Here is a 16,767-nt window from a genome sequence, read left to right as displayed (position 1 = left end):
GTAATGTAGAGAGCAGGTCAGTTATAGAGGGGAAGGTAGTTAGCTGGAATAACTCCTGGTTAGTCTAGAAAGGGCTAATGTTTAGGTCTGGTTAGGCCACCGTGTCAGATAGTCGACTAAACAGTTGTTGTCTGTTGTTTGTCTGTCGGATTAGCATTCAGGTCATGGCTAACCTAACTAACTAACTATTCCCGTTAGTTAACCAAGTAAAAACACCTTGGACATGACAGACACTAACTAGCTTGTTAAACAGGCGAATATCAAATCTAAAATGTACTAGTTAAATATCCACGAACTAGTTATCCTCATCCGTTTGGTTGTTGAGTTATTTTTTTTTTTTAACTAACTAGTACTAGTTAGTCCCCGGCCTAGTTAACGTTACCTATATTGTACGTTAAGATGTTAGTAAATAGAAGAACCGGATGTTGATGTAGCCATCGCCATGACAGGCTAGTAAATGGTCTGTCCAGCAGAATTTATCCGTTACCGGGGGGTTTTTAATCCCAAAAAACACAAAATGAACCGTAAAACGTTTTAGTTATCTACCGTTATAGTTTACCTGTCAGGCGGATTTTGATGCTGGACCCGTTTCTCCGAGACCCGGGACCCGACATCACAACGGAAGAACAGTTGTTGTAAACTCCTGCTTCAATACAACCAACTCCAACACTCCTCCTGAGGATATAGGACCTCTAGGTTGTCAGAATATGTGGCTTGTTTCTGTCTTCCTCACGGGGAAATGTGTATTATTTCCAGGCGAAGTCCCCCGTCCCGAACAAGCCGCAACACAGACGGACATTTTCGGTGTCTCTGGACCATAAAGTTAGAATACTAGATTGGGAAAAAGGAGGGGGATCCCTATATATGATTGTCTGAAGGTCAGCCATGTTGGTCAGGGAGTCGAGCAACTATGGTTTCCCAGTGCTGTGATAAGATATTGTGGGAAAAAAATAATGAATGTAAATCATTTATCTGTACTGTATGTGTTTTAGCTAGCTGGCCAGCCTGTTTTAGAGGATTGATTCCATTATTTATATTAATTCAATGCTAACATCCCATTCAAACAATACAGTCAATCCACCACAGCCAACAAACAAACATTGACATTTATGGTATTTTACTATAAAGAAAATTTGTATAAAACCCATAAATTGTATTTATAATTATGTAAGGTATAATTAATGAGTGGCAATGCATTCTATGGAAAACAAACAAACACATTTCTAAAGACAAACAAACACATTTCTAAAGACAAAACAAACACATTTCTAAAGACAATGAACAATGTGGAAGGTACTGTATGTTCCACGACGCTCTAGTGGAGGGGAACTAACCTTCCACGGAGTTTCATCATTTTCCAGAGAACGCAGAGAGCCCCGAGTTGATTGTCCCTTTTATACCATGGCTATAATTTAACACAAAATGTGTTTGTTTGTCTTTAGAAATGTGTTTGTTTGTCTTTAGAAATGTGTTTGTTTTGTCTTTAGAAATGTGTTTGTTTTGTCTTTAGAAATGTGTTTGTTTGTCTTTAGAAATGTGTTTGTTTTGTCTTTAGAAATGTGTTTGTTTTGTCTTTAGAAATGTGTTTGTTTTGTCTTTAGAAATGTGTTTGTTTTGTCTTTAGAAATGTGTTTGTTTGTCTTTAGAAATGTGTTTGTTTTGTCTTTAGAAATGTGTTTATTTTGTCTTTAGAAATGTGTTCCAACATCCACAAACAAACAAACCCGACGCAACGCGGAGAGCCTGGATACAGCCCTTAGCCATGGTATATTGGCCATATATCACAAACCCCTGAAGTGCTATTATTGCTATTATAAACTGGTTATCAATGTAATTACAACAGTAAAAATAAATGTTTTGTCATGCCCGTGGTAACCACGGCTGTCAGCCAATCAGCATTCAGGGCTCGAACCACCCAGTCTATAAAGGGAAATAAAACATGCTTTAGAATGCCATTCAAGCCACTCAGAAATGAGCATTCAACAATGCCATGGTATAAATTACAATATTTTAGGTTGACAATAATTATATTACACCATTTCGGATATCACATGCTTTTTATTTTAATGCATAAGAAACATCTGGATTATACCATCGTTCCAATTTGAATGGTTTGGATTTCTCCCTGACCAATATGGCTGCGATTTTCACCCCATTCTGGAAGGTTGACGGTTTACGACACATCCCCTCTAGTAATGTGATAGGATCTCTATGTTCTGGACTGGCTCAAACAGGCATGTCCTGAAGTTACATGGCTAATACTTCCTCGGCTCTGGAAACATAGGCGTGCTCGGGAATCGGACTGTTTAGGATAAATGTTTTTTTTTAAGTGTGAACGGCAAGGAGAGAGAAGGAGGCGGGAAGGAGGAAAGAGTAAGGAGAGAGAGAGAGAAGGAGGCGAGAAGGAGGAAAGAGTAAGGAGAGAGAGAGAGAAGGAAAGGAAGGAAGGAGAGAGTAAAGAAGAGAGAGAAGGAAAGAAATTATGGAAGAGAGAGAGAAAGGAAGGAAAATAGGGTGAGAGAGAGAGAAAGGAGAGAAGGAAGGAAGGAAGGGTAAATGAGAGAAAATGTTAGGTTGCATGGATTAGTTTAGTAGTTTTAGCTGCTTTGGGTTTGTTGCAGTGTTCATTAGTGTGATTAGCTGTGGAACAAAGGAGTCTCTCATAATGCTGTTTACTGCACAAACTAAATGAACACACACAAACCCATTCCTTTGGCATTTGGTTGTTTTTTGGTATAGATTGGACACATAGGGTATAGGGGGAGTAAATGATTTAGGTATAGATAGGGTATAGGGGGAGTAAATGCATTAGGTATAGATAGGGTATAGGGGGAGTAAATGCATTAGGTATAGATAGGGTATGGGGGGAGTAAATGCATTAGGTATAGATAGGGTATAGGGGGAGTAAATGCATTAGGTATAGATAGGGTATAGGGGGAGTAAATGCATTAGGGTATAGATAGGGTATAGGGGGAGTAAATGCATTAGGGTATAGATAGGGTATAGGGGGAGTAAATGCATTAGGTATAGATAGGGTATAGGGGGAGTAAATGCATTAGGTTGTGTTTGGTATAGATAGGGTATAGGGGGAGTGAATGCATTAGGTATAGGAAGGGTATAGGGGGAGTGAATGCATTAGGGTATAGATATGTTATTGGGGGAGTAAATGCATTAGGTATAGATAGGGTATAGGGGGAGTAAATGCATTAGGGTATAGATTGGGTATAGGGGGAGTAAATGCATTAGGTATAGATAGGGTATAGGGGAGTAAATGCATTAGGTATAGATAGGGTATAGGGGGAGTAAATGCATTAGGGTATAGATAGGGTATAAGGGGAGTAAATGCATTAGGTATAGAGAGGGTATAGGGGAGTAAATGCATTAGGTATAGATAGGGTATAGGGGGAGTAAATGCATTAGGGTATAGATAGGGTATAGGGGGAGTAAATGCATTAGGGTATAGATAGGGTATAAGGGGTGTAAATGCATTAGGTATAGAGAGGGTATAGGGGAGTAAATGCATTAGGTATAGATAGGGTATAGGGGGAATAAATGCATTAGGGTATAGATAGGGTATAGGGGGAGTGAATGCATTAGGGTATAGATAGGGTATAGGGGGAGTAAATGCATTAGGGTATAGATAGGGTATAGGGGGAGTAAATGCATTAGGGTATAGATAGGGTATAGGGGGAGTAAATGCATTAGGGTATAGATAGGGTATAGGGAGAGTAAATGCATTAGGTTGTGTTTGGTATAGATAGGGTATAGGGGAGTGAATGCATTAGGTATAGATAGGGTATAGGGGGAGTGAATGCATTAGGTATAGATAGGGTATAGGGGGAGTGAATGCATTAGGGTATAGATAGAGTATAGGGGGAGTGAATGCATTAGGTTGTGTTTGGTATAGATAGGGTATAGGGGGAGTGAATGCATTAGGGTATAGATAGGGTATAGGGGGAGTGAATGCATTAGGTATAGATAGGGTATAGGGGGAGTAAATGCATTAGGTATAGATAGGGTATAGGGGGAGGAAATGCATTAGGGTATAGATAGGGTATAGGGGGAGTAAATGCATTAGGGTATAGATAGGGTATAGGGGGAGTAAATGCATTAGGTATAGATAGGGTATAGGGGGAGTAAATGCATTAGGTTGTGTTTGGTATAGATAGGGTATAGGGGGAGTGAATGCATTAGGGTATAGATAGGGTATAGGGGGAGTGAATGCATTAGGTATAGATAGGGTATAGGGGGAGTAAATGCATTAGGTATAGATAGGGTATAGGGGGAGTAAATGCATTAGGGTATAGATAGGGTATAGGGGGAGTAAATGCATTAGGGTATTGATAGGGTATAGGGGGAGTGAATGCATTAAGTATAGATAGGGTATAGGGGGAGTAAATGCATTAGGGTATAGATAGGGTATAGGGGGAGTGAATGCATTAGGGTATAGATAGGGTATAGGGGGAGTAAATGCATTAGGGTATAGATAGGGTATAGGGGGAGTAAATGCATTAGGGTATAGATAGGGTATAGGGGGAGTGAATGCATTAAGTATAGATAGGGTATAGGGGGAGTGAATGCATTAGGGTATAGATAGGGTATAGGGGGAGTAAATGCATTAGGTATAGATAGGGTATAGGGGGAGTGAATGCATTAGGTATATATAGGGTATAGGGGGAGTACATGCATTAGGGTATAGATAGGGTATAGGGGGAGTAAATGCATTAGGTATAGATAGGGTATAGGGGGAGTGAATGCATTAGGTTGTGTTTGGTATAGATAGGGTATAGGGGGGTAAATGCATTAGGTATAGATAGGGTATAGGGGGAGTGAATGCATTAGGTATAGATAGGGTATAGGGGGAGTGAATGCATTAGGTATAGATAGGGTATAGGGGGAGTAAATGCATTAGGTATAGATAGGGTATAGGGGGAGTAAATGCATTAGGTATGGATAGGGTATAGGGGGAGTAAATGCATTAGGTATAGATAGGGTATAGGGGGAGTGAATGCATTAGGTATAGATAGGGTATAAGGGGAGTAAATGCATTAGGTATAGATAGGGTATAGGGGGAGTGAATGCATTAGGTTGTGTTTGGTATAGATGCATTAGGTTGAAAAGAAAAGGCTGCTTTGTTAGACTTCAGAGAAGCTTTTGACATGATAGAGCATAATGCATAATGCATAACGCAGGGGGAGTCAAAGCTGCATAACCTGCTGCTGGAAAACGTCTGTGTTTTGGCCTTACGTCCCCTGCTATACTCTGGATCAAGAGTTACCTGTCTAACAGAAAACAGAGGGTGTTTTCTAACGGAAGCCTCTCCAACAGAATTAGTAATTCCCCAGGGCAGCTGTCTAGGCCCCTTAATGGTAGAATCAGGAATTCCCCAGGGCTGCTGTCTAGGCCCCTTACTGGTAGAATCAGGAATTCCCCAGGGCAGCTGTCTAGGCCCCTTACTGGTAGAATCAGGAATTCCCCAGGGCAGCTGTCTAGGCCCCTTACTGGTAGAATCAGGAATTCCCCAGGGCAGCTGTCTAGGGCCCTTACTGGTAGAATTAGGAATTCCCCAGGGCAGCTGTCTAGGCCCCTTACTGGTAGAATCAGGAATTCCCCAGGGCAGCTGTCTAGGCCCCTTACTGGGAGAATAAGGAATTCCCCAGGGCAGCTGTCTAGGCCCCTTACTGGTAGAATCAGGAATTCCCCAGGGCAGCTGTCTAGGCCCCTTACTGGTAGAATCAGGAATTCCCACGGGCAGCTGTCTAGGGCCCTTACTGGTAGAATCAGGAATTCCCACGGGCAGCTGTCTAGGCCCCTTACTGGTAGAATCAGGAATTCCCACGGGCAGCTGTCTAGGCCCCTTACTGGTAGAATCAGGAATTCCCCAGGGCAGCTGTCTAGGCCCCTTACTGATAGAATTAGGAATTCCCCAGGGCAGCTGTCTAGGCCCCTTACTTTTTTCAATCTTTACGAATGACACGCCACTGACTTTGAGTAAAGCCAGTGTTTCAATGTGTGTGGATGACTCAACACTGTTCACGTCAGCTACTACAGTGACTGAAATGACTGCAACATTTAAAGAGCTGCAGATAGTTTCAGAGTGAGAGGCAAGAAATAAGTTAGTCCTAAATATTTCATAAACTAAAAGCATTGTATTTGGGACAAATCAATTGCTAAACCCTAAACTTCAACTAAACTAACTCTTGTAATGAATAATGTGGACATTTAGCAAGTTGAGGTGACTAAACTGCTTGGAGTTACCCTGGATTGTAAACTGTCCTGGTCAAAACATATTGATACAACAGTAGCTAAGATGGGGAGAAGTCTGTCCATAATAAAGCACTGCTCTGCCTTCTTAACAACACTATCAACAAGGCAGGTCCTACAGGCCCTAGTCTCTACCTTCTTAACAACACTATCAACAAGGCAGGTCCTACAGGCCCTAGTTTCTACCTTCTTAACAACACTATCAACAAGGCAGGTCCTACAGGCCCTAGTTTCTACCTTCTTAACAACACTATCAACAAGGCAGGTCCTACAAGCCCTAGTTTCTACCTTCTTAACAACACTATCAACAAGGCAGGTCCTACAGGCCCTAGTTTTTTCACACCTGGACTACTGTAGATATGTGGCCTGAGGTAACACACTAAATGTATTGTAGATATGTGGTAGTAGAGTAGAGGTCTGAGGTAACACACTAAATGTATTGTAGATATGTGGTAGTAGAGTAGTGGTCTGAGGTAACACACTAAATGTATTGTAGATATGTGGTCTGAGGTAACACACTAAATGTATTGCAGATATGTATTGTAATGTTTTCAAAACGTCCTTAATTTTGCTGGACCCCAGGAAGAGGAGCTGCTGCCTTGGCAACAGTTAATGGGGATCCATAATAAAAACAAATATTTACCAAATGTGGTTCTTATCGGTCGAGCGGCTCTGGAGAAGATGTTTAAAGTAGTCAACGTCATTGAAAATGGTCCAAAATACATCAAAGCAAATCATATGATCAGTTTGATTTTAAACTCTGATATTTGGCAAGCGTGGTAAATAGTACGGAAGTAACTCATCCTGTCACGGTTGTCGTAAGGATCAGACCAAAACGCAGCGGGAATGTTTATACTCATCTTCTTTTTATTTTAAAGAAGGAGAAACAAATAAATACGTTTACAAAAAAAAGAACAAAACGAAACAGTCCTGTCAGGTGCAACAAACACTAAACAAGGAAGCAACTACCCACAAATCCCTCAGAAAAACACCCCTCTTAAATAGGACCTTCAATTAGAAGCAACGAGGAGCAGCTGCTTCCAACTGAAGGTCAACCCCCATTAACTAAACATAGAAATAGAAAGACTAGAACGAACATAGAAATATACTAACATATAACATTAACCACAAACCCCGAAACACATTAAAAAAAAAATATCCCTCTGCCACATCCTGACCAAACTACAATAACAAATAACCCCTATTACTGGTCAGGACGTGACACATCCTAAGGAAATTAGTTAAATTATTCCTGATTGTGGCAAAGTGGGCACACAGCTTGAACCCTGGCAATGCTGCTTTAATTATTATTATTATTATTATAATTGGTTCTTCTTGTGAGGAAAATCAACATGCAAATTCCCATGAGATGGTAAGACAGAGGAAGGTGAAACTTGACATGATGGTAAAAGCCCATAGTCCCACACCCTCTCGTACAATACCGTGCCAATTGACCACAAGGTGGCGCTATATAACGGGTGTTTGAAATGGAAAACTTTGAAAGGTCCCTCACCCCATATGACCTAGAGTCCTGAAATTCAGTGCATCGGGTCCCTCTTCTCACAAGGAACACTTTACCTCACAGACCCATGAGGTCCGCCGTAATGGATTTATCCACCATTTTGAATTTTGTGAAAAAAAACACTTAAATGACATCTCTGGAACCACTGTGCCGATCTGGATGAACTTTGACATGTGGCATCTATGGATCAAGCTCGCTCATTCGCAATATTTTCCAGAATAGTATGTCAAACAACACGGCCGCTACTGACCAATAAACATTCATGTGGGCGTGGTCCGGTACATTAATGCCTATAAATCAGACACGGATATTCATACTGTAAACATACTTGGTACCACATGTTCCAAATACTGCCGAGACTCAACATAATCAAACACATTCAGATCGACCACACGGTGGCGCTATATAACGGGTACATGTTTATATCTCTTCATCTATTTGACTCAGAGTGATGAAATTTGGCACACATACTAAGGGACATGAGTCTAGCTAACCTGTAAAGTATGGTTCAGTTTGGCCACATGGGGGCACTGTTAGACAGGAAAAATCACTCATCACTCAAGCGCATTGGCTTATTGTGGCCATATTGTTGTTGAGTCTTGGAAAATATTGTCTTATTGTGTCCATATTGTTGTAAATATTGTGTTATTGTTGTAAATATTGTCTTATTGTGTCCATATTGTTGTAAATATTGTGTTATTGTGTCCATATTGTTGTAAATATTGTGTTATTGTGTCCATATTGTTGTAAAATATTGTGTTATTGTGTCCATATTGTTGTAAATATTGTGTTATTGTGTCCATATTGTTGTAAATATTGTCTTATTGTGTCCATATTGTTGTAAATATTGTGTTATTGTGGCCATATTGTTGTAAATATTGTGTTATTGTGTCCATATTGTTTTAAATATTGTCTTATTGTGGCCATATTGTTGTAAAATATTGTCTTATTGTGTCCATATTGTTGTAAATATTGTCTTATTGTGGCCATATTGTTGTAAAATATTGCGTTGGAAGATGTCCATCCATAAATATAACAAACTTGGTGCCTATTGGTCAAACGGTTCTGGAGAAGAAGACATTTTAAAGTAGTGAACATAATTAAAAATATGCATATAGGATGATCTGTTTTAATTTTGAGTTGTGATATTTGGCAAGCGTTGTAAGGAGCAGCTCCATAGCAGTAGCTCCTCCTAGGGTGATGTGTCCAGTTGGTCCTGATGGTGGTGTAGCAGTAGCTCCTCCTAGGGCGATGTGTCCAGTTGGTCCTGATGGTGGTATAGCAGTAGCTCCTCCTAGGGCGATGTGTCCAGTTGGTCCTGATGGTGGTATATATATATATTTGGTCCTGATGGTGGTATAGCAGTAGCTCCTCCTAGGGCGATGTGTCCAGTTGGTCCTGATGGTGGTATAGCAGTAGCTCCTCCTAGGGCGATGTGTCCAGTTGGTCCTGATGGCTCCATAGCAGTAGCTCCTCCTAGGGCGATGTGTCCAGTTGGTCCTGATGGTGGTATAGCAGTAGCTCCTCCTAGGGCGATGTGTCCAGTTGGTCCTGATGGTGGTATAGCAGTAGCTCCTCCTAGGGCGATGTGTCCAGTTGGTCCTGATAGCTCCATAGCAGTAGCTCCTCCTAGGGTGATGTGTCCAGTTGGTCCTGATGGTGGTATAGCAGTAGCTCCTCCTAGGGCGATGTGTCCAGTTGGTCCTGATGGCTCCATAGCAGTAGCTCCTCCTAGGGCGATGTGTCCAGTTGGTCCTGATGGCTCCATAGCAGTAGCTCCTCCTAGGGCGATGTGTCCAGTTGGTCCTGATGGTGGTATAGCAGTAGCTCCTCCTAGGGCGATGTGTCCAGTTGGTCCTGATGGTGGTATAGCAGTAGCTCCTCCTAGGGCGATGTGTCCATTTGGTCCTGATGGTGGTATAGCAGTAACTCCTCCTAGGGCGATGTGTCCAGTTGGTCCTGATGGCTCCATAGCAGTAGCTCCTCCTAGGGCGATGTGTCCAGTTGGTCCTGATGGCTCCATAGCAGTAGCTCCTCCTAGGGCGATGTGTCCAGTTGGTCCTGATGGTGGTATAGCAGTAGCTCCTCCTAGGGCGATGTGTCCAGTTGGTCCTGATGGCTCCATAGCAGTAGCTCCTCCTAGGGCGATGTGTCCAGTTGGTCCTGATGGTGGTATAGCAGTAGCTCCTCCTAGGGCGATGTGTCCAGTTGGTCCTGATGGCTCCATAGCAGTAGCTCCTCCTAGGGTGATGTGTCCAGTTGGTCCTGATGGTGGTATAGCAGTAGCTCCTCCTAGGGCGATGTGTCCAGTTGGTCCTGATGGCTCCATAGCAGTAGCTCCTCCTAGGGCGATGTGTCCAGTTGGTCCTGATGGCTCCATAGCAGTAGCTCCTCCTAGGGCGATGTGTCCAGTTGGTCCTGATGGTGGTATAGCAGTAGCTCCTCCTAGGGCGATGTGTCCAGTTGGTCCTGATGGTGGTATAGCAGTAGCTCCTCCTAGGGCGATGTGTCCAGTTGGTCCTGATGTTGGTGTAGCAGTAGCTCCTCCTAGGGCGATGTGTCCAGTTGGTCCTGATGGTGGTATAGCAGTAGCTCCTCCTAGGGTGATGTGTCCAGTTGGTCCTGATGGCTCCATAGCAGTAGCTCCTCCTAGGGCAATGTGTCCAGTTGGTCCTGATGGTGGTATAGCAGTAGCTCCTCCTAGGGCGATGTGTCCAGTTGGTCCTGATGGTGGTGTAGCAGTAGCTCCTCCTAAGGCGATGTGTCCAGTTGGTCCTGATGGCTCCATAGCAGTAGCTCCTCCTAGGGTGATGTGTCCAGTTGGTCCTGATGGCTCCATAGCAGTAGCTCCTCCTAGGGCGATGTGTCCAGTTGGTCCTGATGTTGGTATAGCAGTAGCTCCTCCTAGGGCGATGTGTCCAGTTGGTCCTGATGGGGGTATAGCAGTAGCTCCTCCTAGGGCGATGTGTCCAGTTGGTCCTGATGGTGGTATAGCAGTAGCTCCTCCTAGGGCGATGTGTCCAGTTGGTCCTGATGGCTCCATAGCAGTAGCTCCTCCTAGGGCGATGTGTCCAGTTGGTCCTGATGGTGGTATAGCAGTAGCTCCTCCTAGGGCGATGTGTCCAGTTGGTCCTGATGGCTCCATAGCAGTAGCTCCTCCTAGGGCGATGTGTCCAGTTGGTCCTGATAGCTCCATAGCAGTAGCTCCTCCTAGGGCGATGTGTCCAGTTGGTCCTGATGGTGGTATAGCAGTAGCTCCTCCTAGGGCGATGTGTCCAGTTGGTCCTGATGGCTCCATAGCAGTAGCTCCTCCTAGGGCGATGTGTCCAGTTGGTCCTGATGGTGGTATAGCAGTAGCTCCTCCTAGGGCGATGTGTCCAGTTGGTCCTGATGGTGGTATAGCAGTAGCTCCTCCTAGGGCGATGTGTCCAGTTGGTCCTGATGGCTCCATAGCAGTAGCTCCTCCTAGGGCGATGTGTCCAGTTGGTCCTGATGGTGGTATAGCAGTAGCTCCTCCTAGGGCGATGTGTCCAGTTGGTCCTGATGGTGGTATAGCAGTAGCTCCTCCTAGGGCGATGTGTCTCCCCTGACCAATCTGTCTATCTCCTCATTTGAATTCCATGCTGTCACAGTTACCAGCCCTTTCAAGCTTAACATCCTCATCATTTATCGCCCTCCAGGTTCCCTTGGAGAGTTCATCAATGAGCTTGACGCCTTGATAAGTTCCTTCCCTGAGGATGGCTCACCTCTCACAGTTCTGGGTGACTTTAACCTCCCCACGTCTACCTTCGACTCATTCCTCTCTGCCTCCTTCTTTCCACTCCTCTCCTCTTTTGACCTCACCCTCTCACCTTCCCCCCCTACTCACAAGGCAGGCAATACGCTTGACCTCATCTTTACTAGATGCTGTTCTTCCACTAATCTCATTGCAACTCCTCTCCAAGTCTCCGACCACTACCTTGTATCCTTTTCCCTCTCGCTCTCATCAAAAACTTCTCACTCTGCCCCTACTCGGATGGTATTGCGCCGTCCCAACCTTCGCTCTCTCTCTCCTGCTACTCTCTCCTCTTCCATCCTATCATCTCTTCCCTCTGCTCAAACCTTCTCCAACCTATCTCCTGATTTTGCCTCCTCAACCCTCCTCTCCTCCCTCTCTGCATCCTTTGATTTTCTCTGTCCCCTATCCTCCAGGCCGGCTCGGTCCTCCCCTCCTGCTCCGTGGCTCGACGACTCACTGCGAGCTCACAGAACAGGGCTCCGGGCAGCCGAGCGGAAATGGAGGAAAACTCGCCTCCCTGCGGACCTCGCATCCTTTCACTCCCTCCTCTCTACATTTTCCTCTTCTGTCTCTGCTGCTAAAGCCACTTTCTACCACTCTAAATTCCAAGCATCTGCCTCTAACCCTAGGAAGCTTTTTGCTACCTTCTCCTCCCTCCTGAATCCTCCTCCCCCTCCCCCCCCCTCCTCCCTCACTGCGGATGACTTCGTCAACCATTTTGAAAAGAAGGTTGACGACATCCGATCCTCGTTTGCTAAGTCAAGCGACACCGCTGGTCCTGCTCACACTGCCCTACCCTGTGCTTTGACCTCTTTCTCCCCTCTCTCTCCAGATGAAATCTCGCGTCTTGTGACGGCCGGCCGCCCAACAACCTGCCCACTTGACCCTATCCCCTCCTCTCTTCTCCAGACCATTTCCGGAGACCTTCTCCCCTACCTCACCTCGCTCATCAACTCATCCTTGACCGCTGGCTACGTCCCTTCCGTCTTCAAGAGAGCGAGAGTTGCACCCCTTCTGAAAAAACCTACACTCGATCCCTCCGATGTCAACAACTACAGACCAGTATCCCTTCTTTCTTTTCTCTCCAAAACTCTTGAACGTGCCGTCCTTGGCCAGCTCTCCTGCTATCTCTCTCAGAACGACCTTCTTGATCCTAATCAGTCAGGTTTCAAGACTGGGCATTCAACTGAGACTGCTCTTCTCTGTGTCACGGAGGCTCTCCGCACTGCTAAAGCTAACTCTCTCTCCTCTGCTCTCATCCTTCTAGACCTATCTGCTGCCTTTGATACTGTGAACCATCAGATCCTCCTCTCCACCCTCTCCGAGCTGGGCATCTCCGGCGCGGCCCACGCTTGGATTGCGTCCTACCTGACAGGTCGCTCCTACCAGGTGGCGTGGCGAGAAGCTGTCTCCGCACCACGTGCTCTCACCACTGGTGTCCCCCAGGGCTCTGTTCTAGGCCCTCTCCTATTCTCGCTATACACCAAGTCACTTGGCTCTGTCATATCCTCACACGGTCTCTCCTATCATTGCTACGCAGACGACACACAATTAATCTTCTCCTTTCCCCCTTCTGACAACCAGGTGGCGAATCGCATCTCTGCATGTCTGGCAGACATATCAGTGTGGATGACGGATCACCACCTCAAGCTGAACCTCGGCAAGACGGAGCTGCTCTTCCTCCCGGGGAAGGACTGCCCGTTCCATGATCTCGCCATCACGGTTGACAACTCCCTTGTGTCCTCCTCCCAGAGTGCTAAGAACCTTGGCGTGATCCTGGACAACACCCTGTCGTTCTCCACTAACATCAAGGCGGTGACCCGATCCTGTAGGTTCATGCTCTACAACATTCGCAGAGTACGACCCTGCCTCACACAGGAAGCGGCGCAGGTCCTAATCCAGGCACTTGTCATCTCCCGTCTGGATTACTGCAACTCGCTGTTGGCTGGGCTCCCTGCCTGTGCCATCAAACCCCTACAACTCATCCAGAACGCCGCAGCCCGTCTGGTGTTCAACCTTCCCAAGTTCTCTCACGTCACCCCCGCTCCTCCGCTCTCTCCACTGGCTTCCAGTTGAAGCTCGCATCCGCTACAAGACCATGGTGCTTGCCTACGGAGCTGTGAGGGGAACGGCACCTCCGTACCTTCAGACTCTGATCAGGCCCTACACCCAAACAAGGGCACTGCGTTCATCCACCTCTGGCCTGCTCGCCTCCCTACCCCTGAGGAAGCACAGTTCCCGCTCAGCCCAGTCAAAACTGTTCGCCGCTCTGGCACCCCAATGGTGGAACAATCTCCCTCACGATGCCAGGACAGCGGAGTCAATCACCACCTTCCGGAGACACCTGAAACCCCACCTCTTTAAGGAATACCTGGGATAGGATAAAGTAATCCTTCTAACCCCCCCCCCCTTTAAAGGATTTAGCTGCACTATTGTAAAGTGTTTGTTCTACTGGATATTATAGGTGAATGCACCAATTTGTAAGTCGCTCTGGATAAGAGCGTCTGCTAAATGACTTAAATGTAAATGGTGGTATAGCAGTAGCTCCTCCTAGGGCGATGTGTCCAGTTGGTCCTGATGGTGGCATAATTTGCCCACAGCTTCAACCCCGGCATCTGATTTTAAATCTTTACACTGTTTGGACTTTGGTCACCTGAATGTCAGTTTAGGTGGCCCACCCAAGGATTACAATGGCAGACAAATCACTGGGGAATATTAATCATGAATACATAGAAAACCTTGTTGTTCCATGTACAATAGATTTAAGAGAGATACTCTCAATGATCGGCTATGAAAAAGCCAACTGACACTTACTCTTGTGTTACTGACTTGTTGCACCCTCTACAACCACTGTGATTATTATTTGACCCTGCTGGTCATTTATGAACATTTGAACATCTTGGCCATGTTCTGTTATAATCTCCACCCGGCACAGCCAGAAGAGGACTGGCCACCCCTCATAACCTGGTTCCTCTCTAGGTTTCTTCCTAGGTTTTGGCCTTTCTAGGGAGTTTTTCCTTGCCACCGTGCTTCTACACCTGCATTGCTTGCTGTTTGGGGTTTTAGGCTGGGTTTCTGTACAGCATTTTGAGATATCAGCTGATGTAAGAAGAACTATATAAATACATTTGATTTGATTTAAGAGTGTTCTTTATAAAAGTGGTGGTGCATTGCATGATGGATGGTTGTCATCCGAGCGAATCATTTCAATTCAAATGTAGTCCACTCCGGACCAGCTAAACGTTCACATTAGCAAAATAAGAATTATACAACCCAAACACAACACTCACTGTTGTTGTTCCAAATGTATGACTATTGATCTGACGTTAATCAGGACCGCCCTGATCAACAGTCACAAAGGGCTTTACAGACACCCGGCCTAAAACCCTCAATGAACAAGCAATGCAGAGGCAGAAGCACAGTGACGACCTGGCTAAACTTGATCAGCAGCGGTATGGGACAAGGAAGAATGCCCGGTGAAATCAGCCCAGGGTTCACAGCTACAGGCGGATCGGCTGCACGATCAGGGGCTCAGGTATTATAGCTAGCTGGTTGATGTCGTAGGGACAGCGAAAGCTTAGCTTGAGGCTGTACGGGAGACGAGCATCACTCACTGTAGTTAAACGAACACAGATTCTGGCATAAAGAGTAAAAAACAAGACTTTATTCCACAGGTTTCCAGTATGTACAGGTAGCCACAGATCTTCAGGTAAGTAACTAAACTAAAGGTAAGTATCTTAAGGTAAGTAACTAAAGGTAAGTATCTTAAGGTAAGTAACTAAAGGTAAGTATCTTCAGTAAGTAACTAAACTAAAGGTAAGTATCTTCAGTAAGTAACTAAACTAAAGGTAAGTATCTTTAGGTAAGTAACTAAACTAAAGGTAAGTATCTTCAGGTAAGTAACTAAAGGTAAGTATCTTCAGGTAAGTAACTAAAGGTAAGTATCTTTAGGTAAGTAACTAAACTAAAGGTAAGTATCTTTAGGTAAGTAACTAAACTAAAGGTAAGTATCTTTAGGTAAGTAACTAAACTAAAGGTAAGTATCTCCAGTAAGTAACTAAACTAAAGGTAAGTATCTTCAGGTAAGTAACTAAAGGTAAGTATCTTCAGGTAAGTAACTAAAGGTAAGTATCTTTAGGTAAGTAACTAAACTAAAGGTAAGTATCTCCAGGTAAGTAACTAAAGGTAAGTATCTTCAGGTAAGTAACTAAAGGTAAGTATCTTTAGGTAAGTAACTAAACTAAAGGTAAGTATCTTTAGGTAAGTAACTAAACTAAAGGTAAGTATCTTCAGGTAAGTAACTAAAGGTAAGTATCTTCAGGTAAGTAACTAAACTAAAGGTAAGTAACTAAACTAAAGGTAAGTATCTTCAGGTAAGTAACTAAAGGTAAGTATCTTTAGGTAAGTAACTAAACTAAAGGTAAGTAACTAAAGGTAAGTATCTTCAGTAAGTAACTAAACTAAAGGTAAGTATCTTTAGGTAAGTAACTAAACTAAAGGTAAGTATCTTCAGTAAGTAACTAAACTAAAGGTAAGTATCTTCAGGTAAGTAACTAAACTAAAGGTAAGTATCTCCAGGTAAGTAACTAAACTAAAGGTAAGTATCTTTAGGTAAGTAACTAAACTAAAGGTAAGTATCTTCAGTAAGTAACTAAACTAAAGGTAAGTATCTTTAGGTAAGTAACTAAACTAAAGGTAAGTATCTTCAGGTAAGTAACTAAACTAAAGGTAAGTATCTTCAGGTAAGTAACTAAACTAAAGGTAAGTATCTTCAGTAAGTAACTAAACTAAAGGTAAGTATCTTCAGTAAGTAACTAAACTAAAGGTAAGTATCTTCAGGTAAGTAACTCAACTAAATGTAAGTATCTTCAGGTAAGTAACTAAAGGTAAGTATCTTCAGGTAAGTAACTAAAGGTAAGTAACTTAAGGTAAGAATCTTCAGGTAAGTAACTAAAGGTAAGTATCTTAAGGTAAGTAACTAAACTAAAGGTAAGTATCTTAAGGTAAGTAACTAAACTAAAGGTAAGTATCTTCAGGTAAGTAACTAAAGGTAAGTAACTAAAGGTAAGTATCTTTAGGTAAGTAACTAAAGGTAAGTATCTTCAGGTAAGTATCTTCAGTAAGTAACTAAACTAAAGGTAAGTATCTTAAGGTAAGTAACTAAAGGTAAGTATCTTAAGGTAAGTAACTGAACTAAAGGTAA

The 16,767-nt window shown here is 43.9% G+C and overlaps 1 protein-coding gene across 2 annotated transcripts in view; it reads right to left on the bottom strand.

The window, feature by feature from the left end:
- The window catches only part of LOC115183943 (E3 ubiquitin-protein ligase SMURF1), a 56,888-nt gene extending 56,030 nt beyond the window's left edge, over positions 1 to 858 (bottom strand). The window contains exon 1 of one of the 2 annotated variants that reach the window (XM_029744926.1): positions 560 to 858. In XM_029744926.1, coding sequence (XP_029600786.1) covers positions 560 to 614 — 55 coding nt within the window. In that variant the 5' untranslated portion in view covers positions 615 to 858. The remainder of the gene's footprint in view (positions 1 to 559) is intronic. The other variant, XM_029744924.1, reaches the window with a different exon arrangement.
- Positions 859 to 16,767: the final 15,909 nt, after the last annotated feature.

This window comes from Salmo trutta, unplaced genomic scaffold (genome assembly GCF_901001165.1).
Source record: "Salmo trutta unplaced genomic scaffold, fSalTru1.1, whole genome shotgun sequence".
NCBI lineage: Eukaryota > Metazoa > Chordata > Actinopteri > Salmoniformes > Salmonidae > Salmo > Salmo trutta.
Note: the sequence above shows the minus strand (reverse complement) of the source record. Positions and strands in the feature narration are given on the sequence as shown.